The sequence below is a fragment of the Aedes aegypti genome, chromosome 2 (genome assembly GCF_002204515.2).
Source record: "Aedes aegypti strain LVP_AGWG chromosome 2, AaegL5.0 Primary Assembly, whole genome shotgun sequence".
Taxonomy (NCBI): Eukaryota; Metazoa; Arthropoda; class Insecta; order Diptera; family Culicidae; genus Aedes; species Aedes aegypti.
In genome coordinates, this window is record NC_035108.1 from 7,130,052 (window position 1) to 7,157,215 (window position 27,164).

The following is a 27,164-nucleotide window of genomic DNA, read 5'->3' on the forward strand; positions in this document are numbered from 1 at the left end:
CTCATTCGATTTATGGAATAATATATTCCAATATACTTTTGGCTTGTTCCGTGAAGTAACACTGCATTGTAAAAGTTGATGGGTCTATTTTGATTGTTACTGAATATCACAAAAATGTCTAACCTCGAAAATCGGTAAAACTGGTAGGAAAATCTCGATAACAACGTATTAAAGTAAATATGAGTTTTTTCTTAATACTATTTCCAAAACTAATTTGATCGCACTGGTAAAATGTTTGGAACGTTAAATGATTCTTTTGTTTGGAAATGATTTTGAAGCCATTGATCCTTTTAGTGGTAATCCTATAAAGTTGTTAACAATAATCATATTTTGACATTTCTCAGATTCTATAAATGAGGAGTTGTGCGAAGAGTGAAACCAAATCTACCTATCGAACTGTCAAACCGTCTGTCTACATATCGCGCAAACCAGCAAATATAGGGGATATTTTCGAAGGCGAAGGAGAACAATCATTTAAAGAAGCCTTTTCGCGCAACTCTCTGTATATAGTCATTTCTGAGCTCTTTTTAAGAAACTTTGCGGCCTCGTTGGACCGTAAACGCATTGTGTTATAGAGTGAACGTTATATTTCCGCTCCATACTGGAACACTTTTCTTCTTCAGTATTTTTTTGACCATGCCACTGGATGTTGCATGCAAATTCTTTGTTTAGTGTAGTGTTTTATTTATAGGGCAAATTGGCCATTTCCCCTATTAAAACTAAAAGCTTGTTGATTTTATCATTATATTATAGATTATTTATACATTTGCTCTACATAGCTTATAGGATTCGTTAATTGCAAATGTAAAGGTTATGGTTCTGTTGCATTAAATATGAAAATCATTTCAAGACAATTTTACGATGCATTGATAATTTCCAAACACGATCAATAACTAGGGTCGATGTACCAATAGCCGCATAGCTAAGAACATATATTCGTATAAAATCGAAAAATAACGCTGGCGTCATTATTTTTACATCATCTGAAAGCTTTTTATCTTGGGTTTGTGGGAAAAATATGAAAACTGCGAAAATTCATATGTTTGCATTTATTATCGCTTGTGCCACTATAGGAATACATGTGCCTATAGTAGCACTATTTCTAATTTCTGTTCCTATAGTAGCACTAGCATCACGGCGTTGGCAAAATACTAATCAAAACCGTATTTTTACAAAGCTTTTATATTTTTCCTTCAAAGTGTGGATCAAAAGCTTTCGTTTGATGTAAAAAACGTACTTAATTCAATAATTATTTCGTATAATAAAAAATAGTTTCTCTCAGTAGTGTTACTATAGGAACAATAGGTTAACTATAGGCGCAAGGGAGCTCAAATTTTAAGCAAAACTAATTATTTCGATCATTTTTTGAACAAAATCAAGCTGTGTATCAATGGTACTTAGATAAATAGCTCCTGACCTTCATGTCAAAAAATATTTTGAAAAGATTCATAGCAAAACGGCCGTAAAAAGCCACTAGTGCGACTATAGGGGACTGTCCACTAAGGGAACACTGACCCTATAAAAGATTCAGCAGTTGAAATAAAACGGTTTGCGTTTGCAGGAGTTCCAAATTCAATAGTATTGATGTATAATCTGATTAAGGTTGAACATAACTTATGAAATTGAATGAATGCATCAAAGTTTTCGACCAAAATGATTATTTTTTGTTGTTGGCAAAACACCCCATTTTGCATTTCCGTCAAATATCACACATTTTCATGATTATCTCAGAAATCTGTCATAGGATCCTCATAATTGTATTTGGCTTTGGTGCTGAAGAGATGGTAATTAGCATAAGCTTTTATGTAATATGTTCCTTGATCTACCTGAGAAGTTCATCGTCAACCATCTGTTGTGAAAAAAAAATGATTCAAGCGATTATTAGATTTTTCATCAGCACCGCTTCATCAATGCTTTCCAGTACCGGTATTTCGGTACTAAAAATTGGTCGGCAATACTGGTACTCCCGGTACCAAAACCCTAGCTGCGATTCATTCAAGCAAGGCTTTCGATAGTGGTCAACAACCATATCGCAAAGCCGGCAGAATTTGAAGTACAAATTAGTGTATTACGATACCCGGTCGAATGGAGTTCGCTTTTTCAGTATCCGCAGAATGAGCATTTTTCTATCCGGTGTCCGAAGTGCAGTGACCAGGTGGATGTTGAAGTTGTCCTGGACTTGCCTTTTTGTTCAAATTATACAGTCCACTATTACGGCAGTCCAGAACAGTGTACTAGACTCTTGCTCAATTAATATGTGATCCTCACATTATTTCTATATACCCTTTCGTCCTTCTGGCTTCTTTGTTCGTGTGACCTTTCTTGTCAGTCGAGTCTATGACATTTCACCCTTTGTCCATTCGACCTTTTGTTCATTCGACTTCACTTCTGTTTCTTCATATTCTTCACAAGAGTTCATTTATCCTTATAAATTAATCAAATGTGTTCTTTTCCTGCCACGGTTGCTCTTTCAAGCATCGTTACATCTTCGTCCCCCAGGTTAAGGTTGGTAGTTCATTTTCGGTGTCAATTGACGGTTGTCGTTCGTGCCGTTCCGAGGTGTCATAAAAGGACAGCTCCCCGGGGACGTCTTCCCATCGCTCTTTTGGATTGGTCGTTCAACCAGAGCGAGTAGTGGAAGCACGGAGAAGCTGTAAAGTGCTCGAACGTGTCTTCTTCTCCGAGCTCCAGCTGTGAAAATTCACTTCGTTCTATGCAATCGATGTTATGTCCCGGCAGAGGGAATAACACCTTCGCGACTGACGAGACCCTTGTGACGGAGTTCCTTCTGCTTGGTAATTCATGCAAGATGAATTCCGCGAAGAGGAATATTGGAACTCAATTGGCAATAAAATGGAAGCGAAGGATAAATCGAGCGGATGAAATGCAATAGAGATATTGATTATCCCGATTGAGTTCAAAAATTCATGTTGGAAAAATAATAAAAAAAGAAACACATGCATAAGTGCATATCGTGCAGGCAGCATGCAAAATAATCCGACTTCATTTCGTCTCATTGAGCAAGGTCTTAAATAAGGAATAAGCTTCGCTCGGGAAATTTAACGATGCGTGTGCAGTATGCGAAAATGAAAAAAAAGAGGTCATACAACATTACTATCCTCATAAAACGATCCATTAGGCGGGCAACAGTAATTACGAGTTATTTCATTAGCTGAAACGGATGCTACCGTACTACTGGTTGAACTGGTGTTCTCTTTATTATTTTTTTTTTAACCTGTAACGAATATATTTTTGGTGTTATTCAGGAATAACGTAGACTACGTTATGGACATATCAGAAGCTTTAACTCATGCCCCGTAAACTTAAAATTTTTGAAAATTGGTTCCGTTTCGTCTCTTTTGTTCGTACAAAGTAAGTCGGATCAAACCATAGCAGCTGTCAAATCAACTTTGTTATCATAAATTAAGTCGCATAAGAACACAAATCAGTTAGCAATAAAATCCACACACTCACATTGCATGCTATTTTCTATCATACAGGGTGTTCGTAAATTATCCGAACAACAAAATATGGGAAAGATGATCTCACATTTAAAACAATAAAAAATCATTGTCCGTGTATCTATTTTAATTTATCCATATGTTGATGCAAAATAGAATTTCAAATAATTTAGAAATTGTTGCTTTTTTCTGAGATAGGCTAATTTTAATTTTTCGAAGACGTTATTCCTGAGGGCCGCTAGTCACTCAAGAGATGTTTTCTCTCTAAAATCTGAAATAGATTATTTCAAATTTGCTACTATTGTTTGAAGTAACCTACAGATCCTTGGCTTCAAGTTAGGCTGGAAATAGAAAATTAATCGGTTGTGAGTTCTATGGACTTTTATCTTTCGTCGAAAAGCTCGAAAAACGGATCTCTCTAAGACCTATCAACACTTTTGGCTTGGTTTCTCAAATATTTGAAATCGGAGATGTGTGAAACTTACTGTTGAAGAATATAATAGGTCAATGTGTTATACCATGCAAGAATACTGAAATTGTTCCGCTCAATTGCATAGAGCCATGTCTTCAAAGTTTGTACGGATAATTTGCGGACACCCTGTATTAAACAGTGTTGATAGACTCACACTCAAAATCTCAATCAATACGCTCTCCCGTGAGAGCAAACTCAATAGAGATCTGCTTTGCAAATCTCACGCTTGAGATTTTGATGCAAAATCAACTCAATCAACTCAAACGAAAAAAATTATTCAATCGCAAAACCCGGCAAAAACTCGTGAAACCCGTATGTTGTTGTTTACCTTAGAAAGGATTAACATAATTTTACCAGATTAACAAGAAATTATTGCCGTGTGTGAGTAAACTGTGGAAATACGAGACAATGAGTTAAAAAGGTGAGCCAACTCATCAATGATTTTTTGACTGCTGAGTTGCATGATTAACAACTCACGCATGAAAAATCTCAAGCGTGAGTTGTGAGAAATTGAGTTTTTCACAACACTGGTATTAAATATACGCGTATATCGCCCCCAGTTTTGAGCGAATAAGGCCTTTTCGTGATATCTTATGCGTGAAAATTTGCACATATAAGCATCATATAACGCAAAAGGTGATTTCGTTTTACGTACATTCTGATTGTCTGGGACTCTTAGAATAATACATCGAAAAAGTGAACGGTCCTGGTGTAGTGGTTAAAACGCTCGAATCCCATCCTCGTTGATCCCGAGATAAACTAACCCAGGGTTAAAAATATCGCTAATGAAGATAATAATAATATATCAAAGAGGATTTAATTTTTGCGTTCAAGATCTTCAATTTTCTGCAAGGATGGAAAAAAATCGTCTCTAGCGACAAACAACACGGTATTTGAACGGTCTAAGAGGGCCGTCGCTCTTGCAGCAGCATGATTTGAACACTTCACCACACATGCGTTTCACCGATACATGAAGCATCCGATGCATCGTTTGTCGTGGGACAAAGAGTTTGTCGGATGGTGTTACAGGTTGCGATCAACTCGAATCTTGCCGTATTCGCGCTATTATTTTTCGCGCAGACCATGTGCAAATGATTTTAGAATCATATATAGCATGTACAAAGGCAAATCTCATAGATAAACCGAAAAAATCCTCAAAATAATAAAACTTCGACTCGCGAACGATTAATCGCTAGCGCACATTGAGAACGATGCATTATTCGGCGAGCGCAGTTTGTTGTGATTACTTAACGACAAAAGGTTAATCGTTGATGCTATGATCGCACGATAAAGACAACCGCGATGCATCATGGATTTTGTCATGATCACTAGATTTCCATCCTTGATTTTCTGTTATATGAAGAGAACTCAAAGACCTTATAATTTCTGGTATTTTGTACGTCTATTAAATAACGATCATATGACGCAAAGGCTTCTCATATTTAGCTCGTTATGTTCTAGTGGTTATAACCTTCAGAGAAAAATTCCTCCAAGTCATGCATACATTTTCATTCCGGTATCTCCTCTGATGACTAAATTTCCCCCTTTTATGCTCGTTTTTATTCGCAGGCTTGGCGAGCACTAATAATCATCAATTATCATCATCCATATCACTTCCCGGTCCAGATTCCAGAGCCAGGAGCAGCACGAGTAGCAGTAGCAGTAAACGAGGTCAAAGTTGGCCACAGCATTCCCAGAGGCAGCAGCAGCAGCAACATGTGAACGGGGAGGGGAAATTAATAGACAATAAACTACGAGACAAACTACTTTCTTACATTGGTAGCGGCAGCAGTAGCAGGGGTGGAGGAAGCTGGTCGGAGGAATCCGACTTCCGGAGAACCGGACGAGCCAAGCGTGAGAGTATTTTCACCGAGGGCAAGACAAATAAATACTACGATAATAGAATAAGTGATGAGCCAGCGGCCGACCCACGCATCACCGAGGAAGTTTTGCAGATAAGCAATCTAACCGAGGAGCGAATTCGAGAGGAAAATGAATTGCTGGATCATCTGAATCGGTGAGTACCAGAAAGTCTCATCCCCATGTACGAATACAGAGAAACCTCCATTTATGTAATGGATCAGGGAATACATAAATAAAACTTCACCTAAAATATATGGAGGAGGTTCAAAGTATCCTTTTTGCTTCACACCACTAATTCGAGTCTGTGTGCCCTTCCAAAACTTGAAATCATTTTGAAAAGAAGTTCCAATTTCACAAGTCCTTCAAAGTTTGTATGGGAATTACTTAAAGAGGAAAATAACCATAATTGTTCTACAAATTTTCAAAACTCATTTTGCTTTATATTAAAGCAATATTCGAGAAAATCTATTATTGCATTGCATTTGCTATCTGTGATGCAATGATAGATTTTCATGAGGCTTTCTTCAAATTTGAACAAAAAACTGGTTTCAAGTTTTTGATGATTGAATGATGGATTCGTGAGCCTTAACCCATATCCGCCCAGCGTCCTAAAAATAGGACAGAAGCCCCGAACGCCCAGCGTCCTATAAATAGGACAGTACTTGTAGTGCAAATATCTTGAAAATAAAGAGGTTTAGGAAAAAACTGTCTTCTGCAAAGTTGATCACAGGACTGCTGTCTTCCACTTGGTAACTATTTTAATTCAGAATTAACTCACCAGGTGGCGCACAGACGCCAACAAATGTCGCATTTATAAGCAACATATGAAACAACTTTCCAGCGTACAAATATCTGCTTCGTTTATATCTCAGTCCAGCGATGAGATACAAAATTGATGTCTTCGACAAAGTTGAACAACTAAATAATACCTATTCGCATAGAACCTTACAAATTCGGAAAACACTCCCAAGATGGCGCTAGTGAGCCAAAACTTTATTTGCTTATATCTTAGCCCAGTTATGAGATACAAAAATGGTGTCTTCGACAAAGTTGAACAACTAAATAATACCTATTCGCATAGAACCTTACAAATTCGGAAAACACTCCCAAGATGACGCTAGTGAGCCAAAACTTTATTTGCTTATATCTTAGCCCAGTTTTGAGATACACAAATGGTGTCTTTGACAAAGTTGAACAACTAAATAATACCTATTCGCATAGAACCTTACAAATTCGGAAAACACTCCCAAGATGACGCTAGTGAGCCAAAACTTTATTTGCTTATATCTTAGCCCGGTTATGAGATACAAAAATGGTGTCTTCGACAAAGTTGAACAACTAAATAATACCTATTCGCATAGAATCTTATAAATACGGAAAACACTCCCAAGATGGCGCTAGTGGCCAAAACTTTATTTGCTTACATCTTAGCCCAGTTATGAGATACAAAAATGGTGTCTACGACAAAGTTGAACAACTAAATAATACCTATTCGCATAGAACCTTATAAATTCGAAAAACACTCCCAAGATGGCGCTAGCCAAAACTTTATTTGCTTATATCTTAGTTCAGTTATTAGATACAAAACTGGTGTCTTCGACAAAGTTGAACAACTAAATAATACCTATTCGCATAGAACCTTACAAATTCGGAAAACACTCCCAAGATGGCACTAGCGAGCCAAAGCTTTATTTGCTTATATCTTAGCCCAGTTATGAGATACAAAAATGGTGTCTTCGACAAAGTTGAACAACTAAATAATACCTATTCGCATAGAACCTTATAAATTCGAAAAACACTTCCAAGATGGCGCTAGTATGCCAGAACTTTATTTGCTTATATCTTAGTTCAGTTATGAGATACAAAATTGGTGTCTTCGATAAAGTTGATCAACTAAATGAGAACTATTCGCCTAAAACCTTATTTGTTCGGAAAACACTCTGTTACGTGAGAAATGTGTTGTGAACCCCTGTGCACTGTCATGTTTGTGTCTGTCATTCTTCGTGTGTTTTATGTATGCGCCAGTGCTATCGAAATATGAATATCAAAACAAAGATTATGAAAACGAGATGCAGCACGGGCGCGAAGGAACCTCCTTTTGTTCCTCTGTGTAAAACACCGAAGTTGTAAGTACTAATTAGACATTATTGTGTATACTAAAACTAAACGACAAATATATTACAGCTTTACAGCATAGGCTAATAAAACTAAGTTCGCGTTTTATTACCTTGCTAAAAGGTCGGTGCCCAACGTTGGTGTTTCCAACACACTCAAAAGATGGCGCTAATGGTCGAACATTTTGATTGTTTGTATCTCAGTTCAGTGATGAGATACAACATTGGTGTCTTCGACAAATGTGTTCAACTGAATGAGATCTATTCGCCCGAAAACTTATTAGTTCAGAAAACATTCACTGGATTGCACTAGTGGGCAAATATTGTATTTGCTTGCATCTAAGTTTAGTTATGAGATACAAAATTGTTGTCTTCGACAATGTTGAACAACTAAATGATACTTAGTCACATAAAACCTTATAACACTCACAAGATGGCGCTAGTGGGCAAAGATTTTATTTGCTAATATCTCAGTCAAGTGATTAGATACAAAGTTTGTGTCATGGACAATGTTGAACAACTAAATGAATCCTATTCGCCTAAAACCATATTAGTTCGGAAAACACTCACAAGGTGGCGCTAATGGTCAAACATTTTATTTTTTTTATATCAGTCCAGCGATGAGACTGAAAAAAACCGAACTCTCGAAATTGGTATCTTCGACAAAAGTGTTCAACTAAATGGGATCTATTCGCCCAGAAACATAGTAGTTTGGAAAATTCTCCCAAGGTCGCGCTAGTAGACAAACATATTATTTATTTTATCTCAATCTAGAGAGCGGATACGAAGTTAGTGTTTTTGACAAAGTTGGAGAACTGAATGAGACCTATTCGCCTGGAAACTTATTACTTCGGAAATCACCTGAATGGCACTACTGGGCACAAATTTTATTCGTTTATATATCAGTCCACTGATTAAATCCAAAGAAAACTATTCGCCTTAACCCTTCTTAGTTCAGAAGTTATTCTCATGATTGAAGTCCAGTGATGAAAAATTTGGTATCTTCGAAAACGATGATCAACTAAAGGAGATATTTTCGCAAAAAAACATATTAGCTGGAAATTGTTGTTATGTGCTAAACATCAAGGAAACAACCAATAAGAAATTGGTCAGCCTAGATCAAAACAATGGATACTTACTATTGATCCGAGCAACAATCGCTTATTTCGGATGCATTGCTCCTCACATTTTTAGATGAACCTTGACACCATTTAGATCTTTTGATCTTTTGAAGGGAGTAAAGAACGAAAAAACCGACAAATTGATTTATCCATCCATGAACTGAACAAGGGTGAAGGGCGGCTGTCAAATGAGAGTAAAATTGAATAGCCGCAAGTCCAGAACCAGTTTTATGACTTAAACGTGGAAAAGTAAAAATTATTTTTCGCAAAATTGCAGGTAATAAATGCGCTTGAAAGATATTGTTTACAAGCAGTTACTTAATACGCGCTACGTTGTTGCCAATTTAATCAGAAAATTCTACCTCATTCCCAAAATGAATGTTTTCGAGAAAATTGATTACGTCTTCACCATTGTTTGGTCGTAGTTTTGTATGGTTGTTTACTTTTTAGAACCAGCGACGCGTTGAGGTAGCAGTAAAGAGCCTTCTTTGCTGATCTCACTAAGACCAAGAATTGTGACATTTGAGCGGGCACGTTTCAGTATGCTCCCCAGGTATTCTGGCTAGCTCTAGTGTCAAAAATCTTGGACCACGTGGATTCAGTTCTATCGGTGAATAAGACTATATGCATCAATGATGCAGTAACTTCAACGTTATAGCCGAATAATGTTGGCTTCAAGTATTCACATCTGTAAAGCATGTAATAGTTGGAGTCCAATATTTGACTGTCATTGGACTGAAGAACTAACTTTTGATCAGCACTAATGAAATTCTGATATTGCAAATAAATATTTCGATCGCTGTCAGACCCGAGCCACATATACTAATAACTTCACCCAGAAAAAAATATTTTGATAGTTATGTTTCTATTATCAGCTGGCAAGTTTTATATAATCTTTTTGAAGACTATTTTGAAATTTCTATAGGTTTTTTCTAAATCAAAATATTTGATGTAAGATTTTATTTTGTTTTTGGTATAAATGGTATAAGTGTGCATAATTGTACATGTACATGTATGGGGCCCAGATAGCCGTAGCGGTAAACGCGCAGCTGTTCAGCAAGACCAAGCTAAGGGTCGTTGGTTCGAATCCCACCGGTCGAGGATCTTTTCGGGTTGGAAATTTTCTCGACTTCCCAGGGCATAGAGTATCTTCGTACGTGCCATACGACATACACATGCAAAAATGGTCAATTGGCATAGAAAGCTCTTAGTTAATAACTGTGGAAGTGCTCATAAGAACACTAAGCTGAGAAGCAGGCTTTGTCCCAGTTGGGACGTAACGCCAGAAAGAAGAATAAAATGTATGGAAATGTATGTATGTCTGTATCTTTCTTACGTGGTTGAGCAGAAAATTGTATTGAAGTCACTAAATGATTTAGTTCTGGCATGAACCTTTCGCCTCTGAAATTTTTATTCTTTATGTTGCAATTTCTTTATCAGGGTACGTCCATAAATTACGTCACGCAAAGTTTTGCCATATTCATCCTCCTCAATTTTTCTCTGTTTCACACTTATTGTATGGATTCCAATTTTTATACGGGTAGTCACGTTTCATTGTAACCCCCTCCTTCCTCTTCTGTACGTGACGTAATTTATGAATTACCAACTTGTTTACATTTTAATGGGTCTAACTGCATGGAAATATATTTGATTAATCTCGAAAATAAACTTATAGGACAGCTAGATATGGACGACACACTTTAAAGAATTTTTTTGGATCCCCACCATAGACTTGATTTTTTTTGGTGAAATAAGGTTTAATTTATGGGAATACGACTATGAATAACGAAAACGGAGCTGAATTCCAATTGTGAGATACCTTGGGCGTTAACGGGTTAAGAAAAAAATAACTTGCTTCATAATCAACTAATATGCTTTCTACTATGCTGATACTGTTGGATACATTGATCAGCTACAACTTTGTCGAAGATCGTATTCAAATCGGACGTCTCAGTAATCCGTTCATTCAGCTGAATGCATTCAGTGATTGAATACTGAACGCGTTTGCTTGTGTCTCCGAGATTGCGGATTGGTTCTCACTCTACTTCGTGAGTCTTTCGATTTGCGGTTTATCTCAAAACGCTGATCCCAGTAGCGTTCGGCTCTTACTGAGCATCAGATGCTTTGCTAATTTTTAGCGGTAGCTTGTTTGTGAGTTGAAGAAAACTTTTCTTAGATCACTACGAAGAATATATTTGCCTTTAAGATATTAATTTTGTTTAGCATTGTAGTGTCCGGAGGGAGTAACCGGCATATGCAAAGTTAATGGCTCAATCAGCCGAATTGCAACAGGACCAATTCCAGCGCGACTTTATCGCTCGAAGCACTTTACAAGACTGACGTGTCATTCGTCTCTTACCGTTTGCTTAGGTTTTCATTGTATATGCCCTTCTGCTTAGTTTATATCTTCTTTAGTACCCCTCCCAATCTCTACATTCTCCTCCTAATCTACTCTTATATTGATAAGGTCGTTTTCTCTATTATCTTTCAATGAAAAAATAAATTATAATATCTTTCATTCATCTCTTGCTCTCCTTAAGTTCTTTCATACTAGAGATAAAATACATATTTTCCAAAAATGTTAGAACATTTTGTTTTAACATCATTATTCCTCATTCCTCATTCCACACTCTTCACACGTCACGCTTCATTTCTCATTTTTCACTCCTCACTCCTCATCCCTCATCTTTCATTGCTCATTTCTTACTTCTCATTACTCATTCCATTCCATTCTTCACTCTTCATTCCTCACTTCGCCTTATTCGTCTTTCTTCACTCTTCCTTCCTCATCCCTTATTACTTACTCCTCACCAGAGTTGCCACATATACAGATTTATCTGTATTTTACAGATTTTCTGGAATATTGTAAGATCACGAATCTGTATATACAGATTACAGATTTTTCGGAATTATACAGATGTACAGATTCTGTATACAGAATTTGATCAAAATTATGTCGATTTTTACAAAATTGAAAATACATAATTTTGAAAACCCTAAAATTTAAGCTAAGCTGTATGAGCTTCTGCATTGTACTTACTAGCGATTGGTATTTCTTTGAAATTCTTAAAAAATGTTCATGACTATCTCCATTTTTAGGTATACAGATTTAAAGTACAGATATTTTGCTCAATGATACAGAAATACAGATTATTCAAGGAAAAAATACAGTTTTTATTGTGACAACCCTGCTCCTCACTCCTCGTTCTTCACTCCTCACTTATTCCTCATTCTTTGTTACTTACTCATAATTCCTCATTCCTCTCTCCCCATTCCTCACTCGTCACTTTACAGACATCACTCCTCAATCTTCACTCATTCCCCACTCTTCGTTTTTCACACCTCACTCATTCCTCATTCCTCATCTCTTATTCCTTATTTCTTAATTCTCATTGCTCATTCTTCACTCCTCAGTCCTCATTCCTCACCTTTCATTCATTCATCTCTCATTCCCCTGTCCTCATTCGTCATTCATTCCTCTCTTCTTACTCCTAAATCACAACTCCTCATTCCTCATTACTCATTCCCAGAGTTAGGAAGAGTTCTGAGATTCACACTACAGTAGGCAAGCGTAGCAAATCACAGTCAACGATGCCAGTGAAACTCGCGCCTATCGCTGCTGTAGGAAAAATACCTTGAAAATAGCAAAACACTAGTTGCTAAGGGCAACCCAAAACTACTGTAGAAAATTGTTCTATTTTCCGCTGCATTTCCCGCATTTACAGCCTTCAATGACACTACTGATTAAGAAAATTCATATTCACAACATAAGTTACTTGATGAGATTCACGATTTTAAACTACTGTAGTGAGAGAAGCCACGTGATTTTTGCGAAATTCAAGCCTACTACTATTATCATTCCCAGCCCTGCTCACTCCTCATTTCTCATTCCTCATTTCTCACTCCTCATTTCTCACTCCTCATTCCTCATTCGTCACTCATCATTTCTCATTCCTCAATCTTCATTCCTTATCTCTCATTCATCATTTCTGACTCCTCATTCCTCATTCTTCACTCCTCTTTCCTCATTCCTTACTCCTCATTTATCATTCCTCATTTCTCACTCCCATTCCTCACTCCTCATCCCTCATTCTTCCTTCTTCACTCCTCATTCCTCATTCCCAACTCCTCATTTCTCATTCCTAACTTCTCACTCTTCATTTCTCATTCCTCATTCTTCACTGCTAACTCCTCACTCTATATTATTCGATCCTCATTCCTCACTCCTTACTCTTCACACCTCACTCCTCACTCCTCATTCCTCACACCTTATTTCTCATCTATCATTTCCAGGCATAATTTCATCCCATTTATCCGCCTACATTCATACAACACGCATGACATTTATCGTTCGTGGAATATAACGAGTCATGAACGAAAACAAGACAGGCACACACCACCCACTGCTTGGCGCCTAACGAGAGAGTGAATGTTTACATTAATAGGGCTCTCCGGTTGCGATGTGCCACGAACTGTTATGGTTCGTGAACTGTTACACTCTCCGAATATGGTTCGATCGGCTTATTCGAATCAAAATCCAAACACTGCTCATTTCTCAGTTCTCATTCTTCACTAGTTTTTCCTCACTTCTCACATCTTATTCCATACTCCTCATTTTTCATCTCTCATTTCTCATTTCTTGCTTCTCATTCCATATTCGTCACTCTTTATAGCTTAACCCTATCAAAGGAACTGCTTTACCCTCTCGGGGGAACTACTTTACTCTCGCGGGGGAATTACTTTACCCCCTCTGGGGAACTACTTAACCCTCTCGGGGGAATCAGTTTACCCTCTCGGGGGGATTACTTTACCCTCTTGGAGGAATTGCTTTACCCTCTCAGGAGAGTTCATACATTGCATTGACGTATTTCACCACATACCATACTGATTAAGCAAATCACATTAAAGTCGGCTTCAATGTTCCGAATTAATTAAATATTCATAAGCATATGATACCTACATGAATGTCAAGTTGCCTCAAGTGCGTACAAAAGCTATTTACGTAATATTTCGTAAATGGAATTTCCGTAAAAAGAGTTACGTAAACGGAGCTTCCAGTTTAGTTCCAACAGACAACCGAACGAGACGAGTGCGAAAGTTATCCTCATAGATTGTGACATTTATTGGATTGGAACCGAATGTTCTATGTTGGTCAGGTCAGGCAGGCAGACTGCGGTAGAAAACGGTCGGTCGTTTGATTTCTACTCCAACCAGCATCAGTTCGAAAAACACATTTGATCCATATCTCATCTCGGCTCATGAGAGTGTGCCATGCGGTGGGTTAGCATTTGGTTCGGTGACCTCGTTCTTTCGGTTCGATTCACCACACGAAGCGGCATCCATAAGGGTGTTGTTCACCGGAAATTGTCACCAAATTGATTGATTGATCGGTTTTCGGGGTCAAACGGCTATGGGCACGTGCGGGAAAATAAAAAGGCGAATGAACCATCTCAGTCGGATGGAAAAGGTTGTATTGTATTTTGCTAGATACAAGCTTTTAACTCTCTAACACTCGTTTTTTATTGTTTAAAAGAATTCATAGCTTCGAAATCGAACTGAATCTTTCGATTTTTAGCTAATAGGTACGAGCATAATACACATTTCAGGAAAAAATATACAACTATCGATAAATCTTTGTATTTCTGAAAATGTTTGAAAAATTTAATATTTTTTAAGTTTACAAATGTATTTTGAGTGTTTTACAAAAAAAACTTAGTGGCATAAAATTAATTCCAAAGTTGTATTTCTGTTGGTTACATGGAAAATAAAATATATTTCAAATTTTTTCTTTCTCCTGATAGTATACCGAAAAAACATTAATTTTTGTTATTGTTGAAATCGGTATCCTCTTCTCTTCAAGGCCTAGAGAATAAAAAAATGAACTGAGATTTTTTTTAAATAAAAATGAGAGAAACAAACATTTTGTCCGAAACGAGCATACATCAAATTTAAGATGGCGAAAAATGGTATTTAGATAAAAAAAAATGTGTGCTAGAGGGATAATGTGTAGCTGGGACATAATTTAAGAAGATTCATTTAATTGTCATAACTAACAATGGAAAATAATTGTTCTGACCATTCAACTATATTTTCTCCGCCCCAACTTATCCATCATCACGATCTGGTCGGGCAGCGTTCAACCTCCATCAAAGGGGGGAAATAAATTTCCACCTAACGCCCCTCCACCGTTGCGTTTGCTCCATTCTTCATTTGCTTCCGCCGTCCGGAAAGTCGCATTTCTGTGTCCGGATATGGCGCTGGCAAATCGAATCACTGCATAATTGATGACCGACCTAAATGCCGTCACCATTATTGCAGTCGACGAAAGCGATTTAGTGCTTGGCAATCAGCGGCAATAAATGTGGACAGTCGAGTCAGCCAATTTTTCATACTGCTTCCAATTGTGTAGGGCTAGTGGAGACTTCCCTCGCACCCGTATAGTTTTTGACGATTTCATTTGATGTTTGGCCAAAGGCCACAGTCCATATAAATTTCAGGAATTTTCTATGTACGAAAGGTGCGGAAAATCTAAAAAAAAATCGTATTTAATGGAAAAGTACTGCTCTTCCATATTTTCTATTGAGTACGCTATCTTATTTTTGTACCGTAATCCGTATATGTGAATGTAGTAGTGGTACAAATTCTTCCTCAAGCCAGTTTCCGATACGGCCAAATTGGGAAAATTTGGTAATAAAACGAATCGGTATCATTCGAAAAGTCATAACTCATGTTTTTTTCACAAGTTATTCTTTTGTCAGCAAAATAAGATAAAATTGATAAAATGAAGTAGTTTTTGTAACAAAGTTTATGTAGTCTAAATCATGTGAATTCTGAGATGCTTCAACACTCTTAGTAGAAACGCCAAAAATTCACATTTTCCATTTTAACGTTAGAGTATGAAATTTTTCATAATTTCAACAAGTTTTCACTGTGGATACTATTAGAGAGATGTATTTCATCGTATGAGCAATGAGATTTTATGCAAATTAGATTTTTTTTATTGTGCTTCTGTCGAAAATGTACGGTGCATGGGCTCTTTTCAATGTATATGATTCCTATTACCGTGCAAAAGGCATGAAATTAGGGTCGTGAGTTCGAATCCCACCGGTCGGGGATCTTTTCGGGTTGGAAATGTTCTCGACTTCCCAGGGCATAGAAGAATGCATTGAAAACTGTGTGCATTGAAATATTTTTCTTAGGCACGACGAAGCTAATTTCGGATTTCAAACTCCATCCAAACAAAAGTAGCTACCCTGTGGGGCATTATATTATTAGATTAATAGTGGATAAATGCTTAATGCCATCCTTTCTCATTTCTGCGCCACGAAACATTACCTCTGGCGTCACATTTTCCTCAGTCAACCCGAATGCGGGGCGTCGAAACGAGCGCTTAGAATTTCTAATTATGATCATTTAATTTCACCGTCTTCTTCCAACCGTCTGAGCAGGAAAACTGGGAGTGTCACCGGTGACGCTTTCTATTTCGCTGAAGGAAATTTTCCGGAACAAAAGAACGGCTGCTCATACTTTCATCAAGTATACTACGGAACTCGTAGAGCAACTCTGACGGTTAAGCACCACAAAACAGGTGATGAAAATGCCGTGAAACGTTTGCAACCACCGTTGTTAAAGTGTGCTAGCACTGAAGGAAGCAACAGCCTCTTCGTCAGCAGCATTATCGTAATCATCGTTGCTCGATTTTGCTTTGCCATGAAATGAGTTGAAATATCTTCGTTTGTATGCGGTGGAATACATGAACAATGGAGTGGAATAGTAATCTAGTTGATATTTTTTGCAAACTAAACTACATATTTTAAATAAATCCCTGAAGAAATTTCAGGACTCATCCCCAGAAAAATCTGTAGAACAATTCTTTCTGAATGAGGAGAGAATTCCTGAAGGAACTCCTGGAAAATTTCAATGTTGCAAGCTTGGAGATATCCTTGAAGAAGGTCCCAAAACGACAGAAAAATTGGCGATGATTTAAAAGAATTTACGCAAGGTTTGCTGAACACGCATGCCTATGAATAATGTTTATCAGTCGTACCAACCAATAAACATATATTACCTGATTCATTACAAATGGGTAATCTTTTTTCCCACACACTCTGTTTCGAGAATTTCCTACCGTTTTTTTTTGAATAAAGATTCAAACATTGTATCAAATACCTTTATCACATTATTGCATAAATCCTCGTCTGCTGTATCCATATGATAAATGAAATACAAATACAGGCTTCATTGCATTGAAATCGACCATAAAGCGCTTTGCTGCCCATCAAAAGCCCCCCCACTGATTGGTTCTAGCCAAAGGATGCATTCAGAACGTGACTCGATAATCCCCTTATTGAAAAGCCAGATTTTCTCTCCATCCCCAGACGAAGCCACATCGTTATCAAAAAGGATTAAACGGGATATGACATGGTGTTAAAACGCTGTTGGGCCGATCCTCCCCCGTCAGTAGGAAAGCTCAGCTCATCCGAAAAAACAACAGTAAGGGCGACCCACCGCCAGCCAAGCGTTTGCTTTTTGCGGAGAAAGCTCAGAACTTCCCCGTGCACATAAAAGGTAGCAAATTTTGATGAATTTTATAATCACGTGCTAATGGTAATGACACTGAAGCAGGATTTGCCCGCTGTAGTCCCATCTTTGCTTTCACCGAGAGTGCCAAATGAACGGGGATGATACCGTTTTCAATGCACAAGGGACGGGTTTGCGAATAATGACGGTTCCCATGGACTGCATGTTCGATGCGAGTTTCGCTTTCTCGTTGTGAGACTGAAAGTGCTGACACAGTAAAAAATAAATTGTATTAAACGAAATCACCTTTTGCGCTCTTATGTACAAAGTTTCTTGCATAAGATGTCGTGATAAAACCTTATAAGGTAAAAGGGTGTAATACGCCCCCCCCCCTTAAGGAAAAACTGCTCTATCGCAGTAGCAAATGCATCACTTCTAAAGCTTTCTATGTCAATATGTTGCTTACTTAGTTGGCCATGCTCTGCACGCAACTGTCTCTTTCCAGGTTGCTTCAAAAAAGTGTACACGATGTTTTTTTGTGAACGGTCCCAATGTTTACGTTTCAAAACAACCCGAGCAATATGCCCATCCTATAGAAAAAAGGTCCACAACGTTTTAGAAATGTTTCCAAGGAGAATTCCACCACCTGCTAATCTTAAAAGGGTTCATTAGCTGTCGTCTTCCGATAAAAGTTTTGGTATTAAGTATAATAGTAAAGAATGGGCTTCATACTCCCTGAGGCTTGCTTATCAATCATAAAATTTTAAACCAAAAACCTGATTTTCGATCTTTTTAGAAATCCAATGGATTGTTTATACTTTTCAAAGAACATATATGCGCAACATCATTTTTTCGCGAATATTAAAGATATGTGATCATATTTACATGTTAAAGAACCCTCAATCCCGTGAAAATGAAGAGGGGCGTATTGTCCCGTTGGGGCGTATTACACCGAGTTACCCTACGTGAAACAGTGGAGGCGATATAATTGCATATTTTATATAATGAAAAATAGCAAGCAATGCAAATATAAAAGTTTTATAACGAACTAATCTGTAATCTTATGCGATTTAATTTCTGATAACAAAGTTGACTTGACAGCTGCTACGGATTGATCCGACTTACTTCGAATGAGTATGCGGGATGAAACGAAATGTACCTGTGAACCCATAAAAAGCGTTCTATACTAGGAGATTCATCGATCAAATTATTTCATCCACCATGTAGTGCGGGAACGTTACAATTTATATTCATAACATTGATCGTAAATTGTTCAAGTCGATTTCTGGTTGTCTGGACATCGTTTAAGATGTATATTATTCGCGTCGTGATTGTTGCGTAATAGTACACTCGAATAATTGTAAGAAAATAGATGGTTTTCCGGCATTTCTCCGAATGACGTTTTCTCGGATGAACTAATTACTCGAGAATTATTTTCCCGAATGTATCATTTCCTCGAACAAAATCGTTATGTGTTATACACATGCAACACTCGCGATTCGAGATATGTGCACCGAATACGACGTAATATTACATTTTTTGCTGTGTACCCAGAAACAATGTCAGTTCGGAGTGAACGAATCACGTTTGTAGCCAATTATAATTTTCTTTGATCCCAATGGTTGGCAAAGTTCATCCGAGCCGTAGTCAGTCAGTCAACCAGTAACAACGTTAGAGTAAAGTGGGGCAAAAGTTCGAGTGGGGTAAGAGTTTCTTTTTAAGATTTCTTACTCAATTCAAAACAAATCTTATAAATGTCATGGTGGTTCGAATGTTATTCAAGTAAGAGACTTTCACTCCAAATATCATAAAAATCGATTGAGATTTGGAAAAGTTATTGCTATTTGTTGTTTTTCGATGTGAATATTGTAATTTTTGGTCAAACTTTCGTTGCATGGAACCAAATGAAGATAAAATCTTTTTCAATTTTTTATGTAAAGGCGTTTCTTGGTCTATTATAAGGTTGCTTTGAGGTGTATTAGTTTTTGCATAAATGCTTGAAAACAATTTTTGACCCATAGAGTAAAGTGGGGCAAAAGTTCGAGTGGGGCAAGAGTTTCTTTTTAAGATTTATAGCTCAAATCAAATCAAAACTGAGAAATGTCATGGTGGTTCGAATGCTATTCAAGTAAGAGACTTTCAATCCAAATATCATAAAAATCGATTGAGATTTGGAAAAGATTCGAACTCTTTCCCCACCGGTGGGGCAAAAGTTCGTTTAAGACAATCAATTTTGAAATTGTTATAACTAAAAATGGGTAAATATTTTGACACAAATTTGTTCAGCAAATTTATAGCCAATATGTTGAAGGTTCACTGCATGTGTATTTGTTTTGTTTTAACTGCTTTTGTTTTCCTGGAAACTTTGAGTATACCACTAAGGTCGAACTTTTGCCCCACCTTACTCTATGCTGAGAACGCCACATATAGGTACATGTGAGCAAAGGAGTTGCTTCTCTGTTGCACGAAACATGTAGTTTTACGCTCCGTAAAACGTGAAATGTGACACAATGGGGTGAAAAGTTCCGACTCGTCAGGTGGCGGCTGAATTATCCTCCCGGCTTGGGTCCGTGGTGGTTGAATCCCATAATCCAGACGACATAGTTGTGCCACTCTTGCGGGTTTTGGTAGGATAGGTTTGAGCTATGATGTATTCGTGCCAACTAGCTAATAATGGGTGGCTGATGACATGGCATTTCACAGGTAATGGCAGATGTCGAAATGTTGAACACGTTCGGTATGAATAATGGAATTTGCTGCTGTGCATTATCATAAAGGGAAAGCTCATGTCCTCAGTCTTTTTATTTGTGCTAAAATAATTACCTTGTCTAGTATTATAATAAAATTTGGTATACTATAACCATATTAACAGCAGATTTTATCATTAATTGGATGATTTTCTTTTATGTGCTAGCTTCAGTGAGCAATGCACTCTCATATTATGCGTTTAACCCCAGCTTATTTTTTTACCGTTAATACAATATTCAAATCGCGTAAACTTTTTTGTTTCTCAATATTTTTGCACCATTTTTTCACAAGACCTTTAAAAACTTTTCTAGTTTAAGAATCCGTGTCGATATTAATCATTGGTGATCTAGTTCTAGAACGAAAACGGCCTTAGACTGATTGATTTCGCCGCCTCCAAAAACATGGCCATACGTAGTACCTACTTCCAGCACAGCCTCCCGTATCGGTACACCTGGAGATCACAAAAACAGACTGAATCGCAAATCGACCACGTTTTGATTGATGGAAGGCACTTCTCGGACATTATCGACGTCAGAACCTATCGCGGCGCAAACATCGATTCGGACCACTACCTAGTGACGGTTAAAGTGCACCAACGACTCTCCGTTGTGAACAACATTCGGTACCGACGCCTGCCACGGTACAACCTGGAACGACTCAAGCTACCCGAAGTCGCAACTGATTACGCGCAAAGCCTTGAAGCTGCGTTGCCGGAAGAGGGAGAGCTCTCCGAAGCCCCTCTTGAGGACTGCTGGAGTAGTCTCAAAGCAGCCATTAACAACGCAGCGGAAGGTGCCGTTGGGTTCGTGGAAGCAAATCGACGGAACGGTTGGTTCGACGAGGAGTGTCGGACGGTTTTGGACGAGAAGAATGCAGCGCGGGCGATGATGCTGTAGCAAGGCACCCGTCAAAACGTGGAACGATACAAACAGAAGCGAAGACAGCAAACCCATATATTCCGGGATAAAAAGCGCCGCCTGGAAGAGTTGGAGTGCGAAGAGATGGAGCAGCTGTACCGTTCTCAAGACACGCGTAAGTTCTACAAGAAACTCAATGCATCCCGCAAAGGCTTTGTGCCGCGAGCCGAAATGTGCCGGGATAAGGATGGAGGTATCTTGATAGACGAACGTGAGGTGATTGAAAGGTGAAAGCAGCACTACGATGAACACCTAAACGGCGCAGAGGAGGAAGATCAAGATAGCAGAAAGAATGGCTTCATCAGTACGGCGGATGAAGGAGACGTGCCAACTCCCACAATAGGTGAAGTTAAGGATGCTATCAAACAGCTCAAGAACAACAAAGCAGCTGGAAAGGAAGGTATTCGAGCGGAACTTTTTAAAATGGGCCCGGACAGGTTGGCCACTTGTCTGCACCGATTGATAGCCAGGATCTGGGATACAGAACAGCTACCGGAGGAGTGGAAGGAGGGAATAATATACCCAATATACAAAAAGGGTGACAAGTTAGAATGTGAGAACTATCGAGCGATCACCATTCTTAACGCAGCCTATAAAGTGCTTTCCCAGATCATCTTCCGCCGTCTATCGCTACTGGCAAGCAGATTTGTGGGAAGTTATCAAGCCGGTTTTGTGGACGGGCGATCGACGACAGACCAAATCTTTATGTTGCGGCAAATCCTCCAAAAGTGTCGCGAATATCAAGTCCCTACGCACCACCTATTCATCGATTTCAAAGCGGCCTATGATACCATCGACCGCGAAGAGCTATGGAAGATTATGGACGAGAATGGTTTTCTCGGGAAACTGACTAGACTGATCAAAGCAACGATGGATAGTGTACAGTGCTGTGTGAAGATATCGGGTGCTTTATCGGACCCGTTCGAAACACGCAAAGGACTTCGACAAGGCAGACCATCGCCTGGCAGGCCTGCCTCCTGTTCAATATTGCGCTAGAAGATGTTATGAAACGGGCGGGCTTCAACATGCGGGGCACGATCTTCAATATATCCAGCCAGTTCATCTGCTTTGCTGACGACGTGGACATTGTCGGAACAACGTTCCAGGTGGTTTCTGAACAGTATACCAGGCTGAAACGTGAAGCTGTTCGGGTTGGATTGAAGGTAAATACGTCGAAGACGAAATATCTGCTGGCTGAAGGAACCGAGCGCGATAGAGCTCGCATTTGCAGATGCGTGATGATCGACGGGGATGAGTTCAAGGTGGTGGACGAATTTGTCTACCTCGGAGGACTCCACAAGACCTTGCGGTCTGGTAAACTTCACTTCCGTACTAAGTGTACCATGTACAAGACGCTGATAAGACCGGTAGTCCTCTACGGGCATGAGACGTGGACAATGCTCGAAGAGGATCTGCAAGCGCTAGGAGTTTTTCAACGACGTGTGCTTAGGACGATCTTCGGCGGAGTATGTGAGAACGGTCTATGGAGGAGAAGGATGAACCACGAGCTTGCGCAACTCTACGGTGAACCCAGTATCCAGAAGGTCGCCAAAGCTGGAAGGGTACGATATGCGGGACACGTTGTGAGAATGCCGGACAACAATCCCGCAACAATTGTGTTCACCTCAAATCCGGCCGGTACAAGACGAAGGGGAGCGCAACGAGCTAGGTGGTTTGACCAAGTGGAGCATGATCTTGGAAGTGTTGGGCGATCGAAAAACTGGAGGTTAGCAGCCATGGACCGAGTTAATTGGCGTAACATTGTGGCGCAGGTCATGTCTTGAAGGACGAAGAGCCAGCAAAATAAAGTAAGTAAAGCTTCTAGCCTTCATGTCAAAATTTTTTTTGAAAAGATTTATAGCAAAACGGCCATAAAAAGCCACTAGTGTGACTATAGGGGCCTGTCCACTAAGGGAACAATGACCCTACCTATGAAAACTAAAACTTGGTTGTCCCCAAATTTTACAGTTAAATTTGTTCACTATTTACTATTTACCACTTACAGCCCATATATATCTCACTTTTTTTTCTGGGGAATGGATATCTGGGAAATGTCGAACAATCTAATTTCGTGACATATGTTAAACAAATATTTCTAGTTCAGCTAAATTTCTTAAAAAAAAAAGTTTTTATATATTTTGCTTATCCCTTGGGCTCCAAACTAGGAAGGAAAAAATCTTTTACGGTATGTTTTGCACGAAAATTTTGTACACTTATTTGAATGAATATTTTGTTTGGAAATCGTACTTTTTCCAAATATCTTGACCGGGCAACCTCAGTTTGATTGTAATATCCGTAGATACCATTTGGAAGTAAGCCCCTGAAGTTAGGTTAAATTTTTTACTATGCATCATTCCTTTCATAAGCATGGGATTGCAATTCGCCTGTGGAAGTTCTAAACTGCTGCGAAAAATGAAATTTTGATAATAACTAAATTCTGTTTAATCAAATTTTGGGATGTCCAACTCAGAAACCCTAGATGTATGAAGTGAATATAATGAAATTATACCAATAAAACAATTAAGAATAAACTAACATCATGAAAAAATAGTAATAAAATAAGATTCCAGTTGTGTAATTGTGGCGCTTCTGTAATTGGCCCGCTTTCTTAAATTGTAATTCTCAGCCACGTCACACTTTTCGTACATTCATCACATATACAGGAAGTTCCTAACATCCATCATGGGGACGCAACGTTTCGACATGACCTCATTCATTTATCTTTCAAAGCATCTCTTCGTCACACGGCATGATTCATTCCACTTTTTTTTTTTGCTATCTTGTTCCATTTTTCAGAGAGCATTTTCCGGACAGAAGCAGCAGTAGCAGTCCTAGTAGTGTCACTGCAGCAATCAGATTGCCAGAGGAAACCGATGGAACCGGAGCTGCGTGGAAGAAACATCCAGGGGGTGGCAAAAAGGGGCGCCGAAGAAAAGGCCACAAGAAGAAAATCAAACGTATAAAGCCGGTTGTCAACGACGATGGAAGTTTCACCCGAGCTTCCGACGCAAACTGGAAATGGAACGTCCTGGAGGGGGAAGCGGACGAGAGGACAAATTCTTCACAAACCAGCGTAACCAAATTATCATTAAACGAATCTGAGCAACAACAACCAAACCAGGAATCAGGACGGAAAAAGCACAGGTCCAAGGCGACTACTTCCCACCCAAGTAAGAGGAAAGGGGCAAAGTCAAAGAGCTCCATCCGGTCGGACAGTCGGAACGGAAATCGGAATAGGAAAGCCGACCAGGACCAACTCATCCTATTAAATAGCGATGATATTTACGACGGAAATATGCAAACGGCAGTTCAAAGGGATGCTTCGGGCAGTGGAGCTGTGGGCGCCATTGGGGAAATGGTAAATTTTTCTGACGAGGGTGACAGCTGGCCAGGGCAACGTCAAAAAGATCGGCAAGAAAAGCTTTCCCCAGAGCAAAAGGAAATGCGAAAGCAGCGGTCGAAGGAGCAGAGGAGGTTGGAAAGGCAACAGAAGAAACAATTGGCAATGTTCGACGAAGGTAGGTGGATTTGTATTTTTATAGACAGGGTATTGGTAGTGCTATGTGTACCGTGCTCAAATATTGATATCTATTATTTGAAGAACAAAGCCCAAATCGTTTTGTTTTTCTTGCTCGTCGAAATGCAAAAAAAGTCTGTTAGCACTTTTTCATGACCATTGAACGCTTAAAAGGAACAGTTACCCTAGAGGGAACGCATTTTTTCTTAGTTTGCCTTCGCTTGCATAGCTCAGTACTGCCATTCAAAGAAATTGAACAATCAGAGAATGCAAAGATAGGAGCGTTCGATCTATCTGAGACAATTCCTTTTGAAATTGACAAAAGCGTTTGTCTAATGAACTTTCTGGAGCATAGATTCCAGTATTTCCGGCTCGTATTCCAAAATAATAGCTTTAACATTGAATAGTCATTGATTAAATACCTTCTTAATACATACCACAAGGGTTAGATTATCATCCCTACATGATGTTTCCATTGTTACTACACTTAACAATAACAAACATATATTCATTGATTCCGCCAGATATTCTTAATCAATTAATAATTACTCTCCAGAAAATTAAAAACAAGCTTTTGATCTTCAAACAAATTTTCAGGCCTACCATGTTGTAAGCTGTACCGATATGGATTAACTGTTGTTAAATAAAGAAGAAAGCTCTGCAGAGTATTCAAAACAAAATTTTGAAAAAAAAATCTAAATCTACCTCCTTGGTATTGTACTATTGGGTTACATAGAATATCCACTATTAAACATTGGAAAAAAAATTCGTTACACTCTTCTGTTGCAACAATTTATCCTTATATTTTTTTGTATTAAATATGTATCAACGTGGCACTTTTTACTTTGAATTACTCTGAGAAACTTCTCGGATGAGGATCTATGAAAATTCTTGAAGTAACTGCAGAAGAATACCTAGGAGACTTTGAAGTATTTCTGAGGAATTACTGGAAGAGCTCTGAAGAATTCCTGAAGAACTTCGATAAAATTCCTGAAGGAGCAATGGCGGAAATTTGAAGGAATTACGTATGGAGCTCCATAGGAATTCCCGGAGAAACTCTAAGATAAATCCATGTGGAACTCTGAAAAAGCTCTTGGAGAATCTCCAAAAAATTGCTGGGAGAACTCCGATGATTAGCTGAATATTTTTTCGAGTAACTCCGGTGAAATTCCTATGGACAACATCTCGAAAGAATACTCTGGAAATATCTGGAGAATATTCAAAAGAATTCCAGGAGGAGCTCTGAGGAATTTTTACAGGAACTCCAAGGAATTTTTGGAGCAACTTTGACAAAATTATGCAGGATTTATGAAGAAAATACGAAGGAATTACCGGCAAAATTATTGAAACAATTCCTGAAGAAACTTTTTAAGGAACTTCGAAGGAATTCCTGGAAAATCTCCAAAATTATTCCTGAAGAAACTCCGAAGAAATTACTGAAAAAATTTCGAAACAAATCTTGGAGAAATTTTGAAGAAATTCTTGGAGTAATGCCCGGAGTAACTCTGAAGGAATTTTCGCAGCAACTCTGGTGCAATTCCCGGTAGAGCTCTGGAGCATTCCCCATAGGAAGTTTGGAAGATTTGCTGGAAGAACTGCGTAGGAATTGCTGGAGGAACTCGGAAAATATTCTTGGAGGAATGCCCGAGGCATCTCTGAAGGAATTCCCTGAGGAACTCTTAAGGAACTTCTGAAGGAACTCCGGATAAATTGCTGAAGGAACTCCGGAAGAATTGCTGCAAGAATTGTGGAGGAATTCCTGAAAGAACTACGTACAAATTCCAAAAGCAACTAGGAAGAAAATCCAAAAATATTCCCGGTGTAGCTCAGGAGGAACTTCGTAGGAAATGCTAGATAAAAACCAGAAGAATTGCTGAAAGAACTCTAGACGAATTTCTGGAACGACTCAGCAGGAATTACAGGTGAAGATCCGAAAGAATTCCATGAGGAATTTTGAAAGAATTCCAAGAGATACTTTGATCTTAGAGAAACTCCAAAGGAATTCCAGGAGGAACTCTGGAGCATTTCTTGGAGAAACTCTAGAGGTGTTCCTGGAGAAACTCCGGATACGTTGCTGAAAGAACTCCGGAGTCATTTCTGGGTTATTGCTTGAAGAACACCGGAAAAATTCCTGTTGAAGCTATGGAGGATATTCGAACGAATTCCCGATGGATCTCTGGAAGAAGTTTCCAGGAATGGCTGGATGAAATCCATAGCAAACGCTTGAGGATCTCTAGACAATTTTCTAGGAGAACTCTGTAAGAATTCCTGGTGGAATTTTAGAAGAAGTTCAGAGAAATTGCTGTATGCAATTCAGAGGAATCGCCGGAAGAAATCAGGATGATTTTTTGGAAGAACTTAAGAAAAATCCTAGAGGAACTTCGGAGAAATTACACGAGGAACTCTGGAGAAATAACTATAGCTCTGAAGA

The 27,164-nt window shown here is 38.7% G+C and overlaps 1 protein-coding gene across 2 annotated transcripts in view; it reads left to right on the forward strand.

Moving 5' to 3' along the window:
- LOC5579875 overlaps window positions 1-27,164 on the forward strand; it is a 448,850-nt gene that overhangs the window by 298,524 nt on the left and 123,162 nt on the right. Inside the window, exons 2-4 of one of the 2 annotated variants that reach the window (XM_021839841.1) lie at window positions 5,503-5,950; window positions 15,685-15,687; window positions 24,055-24,734. In XM_021839841.1, coding sequence (XP_021695533.1) covers window positions 5,503-5,950; window positions 15,685-15,687; window positions 24,055-24,734 — 1,131 coding nt within the window. Of the gene's footprint in view, window positions 1-5,502; window positions 5,951-15,684; window positions 15,688-24,012; window positions 24,735-27,164 lie in introns of both variants that reach the window. The other variant, XM_021839840.1, reaches the window with a different exon arrangement.